The sequence below is a fragment of the Chaetura pelagica genome, unplaced genomic scaffold, assembly GCF_000747805.2.
Source record: "Chaetura pelagica isolate M959 unplaced genomic scaffold, ChaPel_1.0 scaffold294, whole genome shotgun sequence".
Classification (NCBI taxonomy): Eukaryota; Metazoa; Chordata; class Aves; order Apodiformes; family Apodidae; genus Chaetura; species Chaetura pelagica.
Genome location: NW_009953068.1, coordinates 528610 through 538121, shown reverse-complemented (window position 1 = coordinate 538121; position 9512 = coordinate 528610). Strand labels below are relative to the sequence as shown.

The 9512-nt window shown below is 58.5% G+C and overlaps 1 protein-coding gene across 1 annotated transcript in view; it reads right to left on the bottom strand.

The window, feature by feature from the left end:
- The window catches only part of ACACB (acetyl-CoA carboxylase beta), a 24222-nt gene extending 15665 nt beyond the window's left edge, over positions 1-8557 (bottom strand). The window contains exons 1-14 of the mRNA XM_009996845.1: positions 8202-8557; positions 5151-5283; positions 4591-4729; positions 4246-4355; positions 4003-4084; positions 3479-3577; positions 3064-3173; positions 2752-2862; positions 2374-2583; positions 2003-2173; positions 1542-1703; positions 1131-1294; positions 753-903; positions 569-672 (exon numbers count right to left, since the gene is read on the bottom strand). Coding sequence (XP_009995147.1) covers positions 569-672; positions 753-903; positions 1131-1294; positions 1542-1703; positions 2003-2173; positions 2374-2583; positions 2752-2862; positions 3064-3173; positions 3479-3577; positions 4003-4084; positions 4246-4355; positions 4591-4729; positions 5151-5283; positions 8202-8557 — 2102 coding nt within the window. The remainder of the gene's footprint in view (positions 1-568; positions 673-752; positions 904-1130; positions 1295-1541; positions 1704-2002; positions 2174-2373; positions 2584-2751; positions 2863-3063; positions 3174-3478; positions 3578-4002; positions 4085-4245; positions 4356-4590; positions 4730-5150; positions 5284-8201) is intronic.
- Between the last annotated feature and the right edge of the window lie 955 nt (positions 8558-9512).

Here is a 9512-nt window from a genome sequence, read left to right as displayed (position 1 = left end):
TGAGATGTCAGCTGGCACGGCCCCCGCGGGCTGCAGGCTGGCCACGGCGGGGCACGAAGGTGACTGCAGGGGACAAGCATCTGCTTTAAACGACCCACGTGAGCGCCTGGTAAAAATGCATCTGGAGGCAGGCCAGCCTCTGGCAAAGCACAGCCAGAGACGGGCGTGGGGCAGAGCCTCCAAGTCCTCCAAGGCTGGAGGAATAACCTTGACGTTCAAGAGCAGAAAGAAAAGCAAGCCTCATTCAGACAAGGCACTTTCCTTGAAAGCTGTTTTCCCAACCCCTTGAAACTTTTTCTCCTCTCCAGATAAAGCAGTAGGTGAAAATTCTGAAGCTGAGAGGCACAGCAGGTATCCCTGCTTCCCCAGCTGTTGCAGTGCCATGGGTACTGACTCTGGATTTGCAAAGCTTTTGCAGCAAGAATGGGAAGGAAGATGGCCCAGGGAGAGAAGAACTCAGGTCTCCGTGCTTGCAGGAGCCCCATGGGCTGCCAGAGCTGCCCTACAGAACCTGTGCCCCATGCCCATGGCATGGCCAAGCCCCTGCTGGGCAGTGCCTGCTCCTCACCTCTCCAGCGAGTGCAGGAAGTCAGTCATGCAGGTCCTGAAGGCAGCATCTGCCACGTTCAGGGCACCACAGACAACACCCAGCATCGTGTCCGGCTTCTCTGCCTGTGGGAGGCAAACATAACGGGGGGTGGGTCTTATGCCAGAGGGGGAGTGGTGACCCCATGGGGACCAATCTCCCCCACCTGCACTTTCTCGGCAATCAGATGGTCCAGCCAGCCCGTGTCTATCTCGTTGTTCTGGAAGCTCTCTGTCTCCAGCAGCTTAACCAGATACTCCACCGTGGTCCGGAAATCCCCACGGATGGACAGCTCTTTCAGGGCAACCACCATGTTCCTTTTAGGGAGCAAAACCCTCCATTAGCAAACAATGAGGAGGTGTTTGGCTTCAGCAGAGAAAATGGGGGAACCACAGGGACCAGGGTGATGAGCCTCCAAGCTCTGGGCACCCTCAGGGCTGGATGAAACAGGTCCTCTGAGGTAAAAGCCACTTTTCCAGGCTCATGCAGCAACTGCAAGTCTTCCCAAGGACACCTGCTTTCCGCCCCATCCTGCCACACTCACGAGATGGCCTCCTCCCGGTTCTCTCCCCACGAGAAGCAGTGCCCAAACTGGGAATCAGCAAACTCGTGCAGGCCCCCAGCTGCTGCCACGCTGAAATACCCCCAGACGTTCTTGCTGCTGCGGAAGTTCAGCTCCTGCACTGTCCCCGAGCTAGGCTTGAAGCCCTGAGTGAAGGCAGAGCAGAAGACACAGAAACCAGGCTTGAGACTCATACAGCATGAACAGAGGGGAGCTCCTGTGCCATGTATCAGCCTGCACCTGGATGTCAGCAATCCCATGGATTCAATGCCCATGAGCATTGCCCAGCTGGGAAAGACCATGCCCAGCTCAGCCCCACAGGGGCAGGGTCCCTCCATCCCCACACAGGAGGCTCAAGACCCTGTCCCTGTCCCCTCAGTGCCCTCAGCTCACCTCCTCGGGGTTCTCGCTGGTGATGCGGGCGGCGATGACGTGTCCCCTGGGCACGGGGGGGTTGGTGGGGCTGTGGAAGCAGATGGGAGTATCGCCCCACGGGCTCTCCCCGTACAGCACCCGGATGTCTTTGATCCTGTGCAAGGGGATACCCATTGCAATCTGCACGGGTAACAACAAGGATTGAGCTGCCGGAACAAGACTTCAGTATCCAGATTACAAGCAGGAGACATTGATAGATTATCTAAATGAAGAGTGAGGGGAAGAGGAGCCATGCTGCAAGCAGCTGCTCCAAGCAGGGAGCCAAAGGTAAGGAGGGATGCTACATTGCTTCTGTCTGCACCCTACCTGCTGGCAGATGGGACAGCTTCCCTCTGCCAGGCTCCAGCCTAGCTCTTCTCCCTGAATTAAAAAACTGCTTCATCTAACACTCACAAGGTCTCCCACGCGCACTCAGGTACCTGCAGCTGGGCAGCGGGGAGGTTCACATCGGCGATCATCTCTGTGCACGGGTGCTCCACCTGCAGGCGCGGGTTCAGCTCCAGGAAGTGGAAGCTCCCGTCCTCACTGTAGAGGTACTCCACGGTGCCTGTGCTCACGTAGCCAGCCATCTGAGCCAGGCGGACAGCACACTGCAGGAGAGGGGGGCATCACCACGGGGGGCAACAATCCTTGCACAGATCCAAGGAGGGGAGCAGGGCTGGAGCTCTCCAGTTGTCTTTAGGGGTCCCTCCCTTCCTTAGGAGCCTCAGGTGCCGAAAACCACAACGAACCCCGCACAGAAACCACCACTTTCTCACTAGACTCCTGTCAAGACCCCAGGGCCACCCACCTTCTCCATCACCTCGATAACAGAGGGGTCTGCAATGGTGGTGGGTGCCTCCTCGATGATCTTCTGGTGCCGGCGCTGGATGGAGCAGTCGCGGCCGAAGAGGGAGATGGCGTTGCCGTACTCATCTGCCAGCACCTGCACCTCCAGGTGCCGCGCGTGCTGCGCCAGCTTCATCAGGAAGATGGGGGACCCGGGGGCCTCTGCCTGCACCTGTGGTGAGGGATAGGGTCATGGTCTGGCATCAGCCCCCAAAGCACCCCCCAGGATGGTCCTGCAGTGAAGGGTGGGAAGCGCAGGACACCCAGGGCGGGAGCAGGTCCCTGCTGAATGCCTCAGGATAGCACAGGGATCAGGATGGGGGTTCAGGGCACCCCTCACCTGCCGGAAGCTGGTGCCAAATTCCTCTGCTACCTCCACTTTTCGGATGCCTTTTCCCCCACCACCTTCTGCTGCCTTGATCATCAGTGGGTAGCCGATCCTCTTGGCTATCTGGGGGGGCAGAATGACCAGCATGACTGAAGTTCTTTGGACCCAAATGCATCACCCGAACAGCCCACCCTGTCCCAGCCCCGAGCTGCATCTCTGCAGAGGGCAGAACTGCTGTCACATGCAGTGGGAGCCCAAAAGGGCTCCAAAGAGAACTGCAATGGTGGACAAGAGACAATGGGAGGTTCATGGGCTCATCTTTACCTCCAGGCCTTCTTCCACGTCCTTCACACAGCCTCGTGCGTATGTCTCAAGGGGAATGCTGATCATCTGCTGATCCTTCTGTTCCTCCTCAGACCACTGGGCCATCAGACCTGCAGGCATGGCCAGGGCTGTGTTTACCACCAGAGTGGCATGGCTGGGGTGGCAGGCTGCTTGTATCCAAGAGAGCTGGGGACTCCATGGTGGCACACACCATTTCCCCTCTATCCATCCACTCCATCCCTAAAAATCCCTCTGCCTGAACCAGCAGTCAGTCCACTGCAGGAGGGTCCCCAGCATCTGCAGCCACCCTGTGATGGAGTCCTCCTCTCTGGTTGCTTTGGGGGAGAAGGGGAGGCAAGAAGGAGAGAAGTGGGGGAGCAGGGATGGTGTGTGGGGCAGGGGAGGAGGTGCTTACCACTCCCACTCCACAGCAGTGTGGGGATCTGGACCGTCTGAGCCACGATGGTGGAGGCGACTTTGTCCCCTAGAGCCCACATGGCATCACTGGGGGGACCTTCAAACAAGGAGGGAGAGGGTGAGCTGGACCAGTCTGGCCAGCCAGCTCAGCCCCATCACACAGATGCTGCAGAAAGCTACTGCCCACTGAGCCAGCACCACCTGCCCTTCTGCAAAAAGTGGGCGTGTGGGGAAACCTCCCAAACTCACTGCCCTGCTCAAGTTTGAGCTCGACCTCTCTCCAAGGGGAGAGCTGAGACTGCCCCCTGGCTGGGCAGCACACAAGGTCTGCTCATAAGCATGAGCATTACAGGGAAAACTCTAGAAAAGAGTGGGATTCCTGGAACAGCTCCAAGAAACCAGTCGGGGGGCTGCCACATGCAGGGGGACATGCCAAATGGGCATTGGTTCCTGGGGAGCAAGTCTGCATGCACATGTTAGCCCACTGCTCCCTCTGGCTTAGAGAAGGCAGCCAGACCTTACCTAGGAAAGCTATCCCATTTTTCTGCAGCAGCTCTGGCAGCTTGGGGTTTTCTGAGGCATGTCCCCAGCCAGCCCACACAGCCTGGCACAAGAGAAGGAGCAGCACAAGCTGTTACCTCCCCTCACCCACAGCATCACACCCAGCTCCTCCACACAGAAGGATGTCACCCCCTTCCTGAGTGCTCCTTCTTTCCCACCCACTTCCCTTGGAAAAGAGGAGGGAGGCCTGCAAGTGGCTGCTACCTGCACTGGGATCCGTTTGGAAATGTCCACGATTAGCTCCACGTTGGCATAGTTGTTGTTGTTGGCCCCCCCAGGGACAGGCACGTAGTGATCTGCCATTTTGATGTACTCTGAAAGACAGCACATGGCAGTCCCTGCACCTGCCCCCAAAACCCTCCATCCCAGGGAGGCTGGAGCAGGGGGGAAATTATTTATTCCTGAATCTGGCTGTGCAGGAGAAAACTGTGCAACCCTGGGCTGTGCAGAGCCCTGTCCCAGGCAGCACTGCAGGGAGGAGGAAACGGCGGCCCCAGCTCAGCTCCGGGGGGGAGGAACATCCCTTTCTGGGATGCATTCAGGGATTACCAGCATTAGCCTTGAGGTCCTCAGGGGTGACCATGACCACGAAGCGGATGGCGCGCTCGTTGCGGAACATCTCGTAGGCCCAGCGGCGGATGGAGCGCATGCACTTCACCGCCGCGATGCCGTTGTTGGCGATGAGCACCTGGGCAGGAGGGAGACACAAGGCTGGAACCTCTCCTTGCTGCTGGGCTGGACACACAGCCCCAAGAGGCAGCAGCAGAGAGGCGTGAGGTGGGTGCTTCACAACAGGTGGTTGTATGCACCAGTGCAGCAGGAGGCTCCTGAACAGCAGCTTTGATACCTGGCACTGGGGTTAACAAAGGACAGGACTTTGGCCTCTGTCTGTGCCAGCCATGCTGAGCTGCTGCAAACAGCTGCCGTGCAAGGGCAGCACTGGGAGGGTTCCCCCTCCCAGCCCACAAGGGTGGGTGAAGCCAGAGGACAAACAGCTCTGGGCTGCCCAGATTGTCATCAGTCTGAGGCTGGTGGGCTCAGGAGCCTTGGGCAACACTTGATCGAAAAGCACCAACCCAGGCAATGAAAGGCAGGGGAAGAGGAAAGACCTTCTCGATGACGCGGGTGCCCCCGAAGCGGGTGACAAACTCTGCCGGCGAGGCGACGGTGAAGTCCCTCTGCAGCTCCATCTTCCTGTGCTCCCGGCCCCTCTTCGCCAGGTTCAGCCCGGACATGCTGGGCCTGCAGTGGGATGGGGCAGCCATCAGCCAGACCACGGTCACCCAGGTCAGCCCTCACCAGGCAACAGCTGTGCTGCTACTTCTCCTGGGGGGCTGGGGCTGCAGAGAGCTCAGCAGCCCTGCGGCAGCAGGCACTGGAGACCAGACTTTGCCCCCTCTGTGGTTTCTTCCAAGGAAAGCAGTAAAACCTTCACCCTGCTGATACATGCAGCCAACATTGGGATTCACCTTTCTCACTACCAGCTCTCTGTCATGCACTGGGATCTCTCCAGAGGCATTTAAAAACCACTGCAACATGCAGAGGGAATCTTTTTGGCTGAGTTATATGTGGGAAGGCATTTTAGTGGGGACGGAGTGCAATTAGAAGACCCCGTCAGCAGCTGGGGGTCCACCTTGATTCAAACAGATTTGCAGCCTCAGGGACTGGCCCAAGATGCTGCTGCACCACACCAAAGCCCCAGGGTTTGCATTTCAGGGAGCAGAGGGCTGCTCAGGGTTTTTGGAAGCATGCTTGTGTCATAGAATCACAGAACCATTCAGGTTGGAAGAGACCCCTGGGATCACCGAGTCCAACCATCAGTGTCTAGAACACTGCAACTGCCACAGCACAGCCACACCTGCTTCTGCACTGCTGAAAGTGCCACGCTCTGCTCCAAGGGCCAGGGAGCAGCGAGACTTCCAAGGGACCGAAACGCAGCCCACTCCCTCCCTCCCACTGCTGGGATGTTACAGGCACAAGTGCCCCTTTGCAGTGGCTGAGATGTGCTGAACAGCCCCTGCAGCTCCTGGTTTGCACCAAAACCCTTTCCCAAGCTCACCACATTGCCAGCCAGACTACCCCTACCATGGTTTTCCACTGAAGGCATTCCCACACCCTCCAGAGTCTCTACTCCTTTGCTCACAGCCCATGGTGCATCCCCGAAGTGAGCAGGTGGGGCAGGCTGAGCTGGTGGCCAGAGCAGCCCCTCTGCAGGAGCCTGGCCCCAGCAGGGCTATAAGGGAGCCCCTCACACCCACCTCCTGGCACCATGGCAGCCAGTGCTGGGGGCTCTGGCAGTGCTGGAAGCCCATTGCAGGCAGGGACCTCCCTGGCAGCCAGTGCTGGGGGCTCTGGCAGTGCTGGAAGCCCATTGCAGGCAGGGACCTCCCTGGCAGCCAGTGCTGGGGGCTCTGGCAGTGCTGGAAGCCCATTGCAGGCAGGGACCTCCCTGGCAGCCAGGCACGTGTCTTGCTGTGATTCTGCCCAGAGTTTTAAACAACTTTCTATTTTAATTAGCAGATTCACATTCCTCCCTCATAGCTCAGCCAGATTTTGAACTGTTGTTATTCCATGGATGAGCTACAAACAGTTAAAGGAAGAAGGACCAGCCCACACCTCCAAGAATGAACAGATTTTGCACAAGTAGCTCATTTATTTCGAGGGGAAATGTGTTGAAACCCCCCGGGACGTTGGGAAACGTCCCAACCTCTCCATGCCCTCAGAGTATTTTCCAAAGAGCTGCAGCACTGCACCAAACAGTGCTGGGTTTGCCACACTCTGGCACATCCCCTGCCCCACTCAGCAGCTGTGCTGCCCCTTCCCCAGGCCCCACCACCAAGCCCATGCCAGCACATCCATCCCATCCTGCAAACGGCCCCAACCACATCTGCAGGGCGACTTGGGCAGCAACACAAGGACACTCCTCCCGCCTCAGAATGCGGACGAACAGCGAGGTGTGTGAAACCACCCCAAACCCAGCTGGGCAAGAGAACACCGTTGGGCTGTCAAGTTTCATAACACGTGTCTGCAGCCAAAGGTCTGCTATTTTTAACCACTGCAGGAGCGGAGGGGCCGGGAGGAGCTGAGCAGCAGCACTTTGTTTCCAGCTCTCTATGGCGGCCCCGAGCACGGGCAGCCCCCTGCTCAAGGCACCAGCAGCAATGAGCTTCCCCACAGGGAAAAGGTCTCTGTAAAGCTACCCCCGGAGCAATACTCATCCACTTTTCATCAACTCACTACAAAACCACTTTGAATAGTTTCTCTGCAGTAGTTGCAAGGGCAGAGGAAGGGCAGGAGAGGCACAGGAGCAAACCACAAGCCCCCATCCTCCTGGGATGGTGTTTCCCCAGAGGCAGTGCCAGGAGTGTACCCCAATAGCACAAGGGAAGAACACATGGCAGCAGGAGACCACCCCAACGCTGGGGCCACAGGGCAGCATCTGCAAGTTCAAGTGCCCTGTCAGAAGGCTCAGCTCAGCTCCCAGGTTTCCACACCACTCCATGAGATTGCCCCTTGCAACACTCATGCACAAAACATGCACTCAGAAAGAGGGCAAGCACAGGGCAAACCCTGTCCCCACACTCACCACCACATCCAATCCCAGTATCATCTTGCCACACAAGAAAATCCCTGTTCCCTGATGCACCCCCCTGCTGTGCCCACCACAGCTGTGACCAGTGCATCAGCATGGCCTTTCCCAGCATCAGGAGATGGTGCAGGGACAGAGAGAAGCAGCAAAATGAGAAAAGAAGCTGTGAAAAAACAGCAGCAACTTGGCAATCCAGCCACAGCACTAGGATTGCATGGGAAGGAACACCATGCACTTTACACCCTGTTCCCTGACATCCAGAATCACTGCAATGAAGCAACCCCTGCTCCAGTCCTCACTGTGCACGTGGTGCTGCTGTCACACAGAGTGCTTGGACACATCTGCTCTGCCCAGGGTGCTGCCACTAACCTTATGATCAGGGTTTTTCCATGGAGCACCAAGTCAAAGCGGGCAGGATGGGAGCATTGATTTGGGACTCCAAGAAGCACGCGCACACAACCCCCCCAGTTTTAGCAACAGCAACCCAGGGAAACACAGCCACAAAAAGCATCTGCCTGCTCCAAATGGAACACGTTTGTCCCACCACCAATCTCGACCCCACGTGCTGTACCTCATGCCAGTGGCCGGCTCCTGTGGGGTGGCCACAGCCAGGGGCTCAGCACTGGTCCCCCCCATCCCGACCAGGCTGCTGCGCCGGCTGCCCACCCTGAAGGCCGTGGTCACCAGCTCGTCGTCAGAGGAGTTGTCCTCAAAGGAACCCAGCACAAACTTGGCCAGGGTGGGCCGGCGAAGAGCAGCAGGGTTGTACACCACGATCTGCTCCTTGTCCCCTGCCGCAGCCTTGCCAGCCCTCGGTGACGAGCTGGGGGTCACGGGGGTGGGCGACATCGGGGGCTTGGCCACGGTGTGAGCCCCCGGCTGCTCGGCTGGGACCTTCTCCTCCTCCCCGGGTTGAGGCTTGGACATTTTGGCTCAGACAAACAGCACCAGCACCAGCAGGAGCAGGGCAGCCAGCAGCATTCACCTGCCTTGGGGAGACACATGGAGACACCCCATCAGGGCAGACCCCCATCAACCAGTTTGGGGGGGGGGACAGCAGCAGAACCCCGAAACAGTGAGACCCCTCGTCCAACCCCCCCCACAACAACCCCCCAGACCCTCCTCCAGCTCAGCCAGGCTGCCTGCAGGCTCAGCCAGAGCTATTTTTACTCCCCAAAACAGGAGCAGCTGACAGGGGGTATGGCAGGGGACACAGCTCTGCTCTGCTTCCACCTGGGGGCTGAAATGGCCTCCCCCCCGTCCCCAGCTGCTCCCAGCAGCCTGAGGATGGTGCTGAGGCTGCCCTGCCAACCCCAGCCCCTCAGAGATAGGGGGGCCCCTATAAACCCAACTCCCAAATCTTGACAAGCAGTTAAAGCTGAGGGTGGTTGTGAAGGAAAACCACCCCAGGCCCGCCACGCTCCCCTCAGCACCACCCAGCTCCCCTCACAGAACCTTTCCAGTTGGAAAAGACCTTTTAAGATCATAAAGTCCAATTTTTAACCCCAGTACTAAACCCTCAGCCCCACCGTGCTCCCCTCGGCCCCAGCCCCATCCTGGGGGTCACGTCCCCACTCACCATGGGTGCAGAGCCCTTTGGGTTCCCCCTCCATGCCGGGAGGGACAAACACCAGCTGTGCCTGCCCACACCAGGGCTGCCACCAGCCCTTATCTGTGCGTGGACACGGGGCCAGGAAGGGCCACGGCCTCCCCCAGCACAGCAAAGCTGCCTCCCCGCACGTGACAGCAACGTCAAGCTGAAATATTTCCCCACTAAACACGCCTGGAAAACTTCTGGAGGCGAGGGTGGAAAGCTGGGAAGGGGGGGGGGAGCTTGGCATGGCAGGCCAGGGACACCCGATCCTTGGGGGAAAAGGGGCCC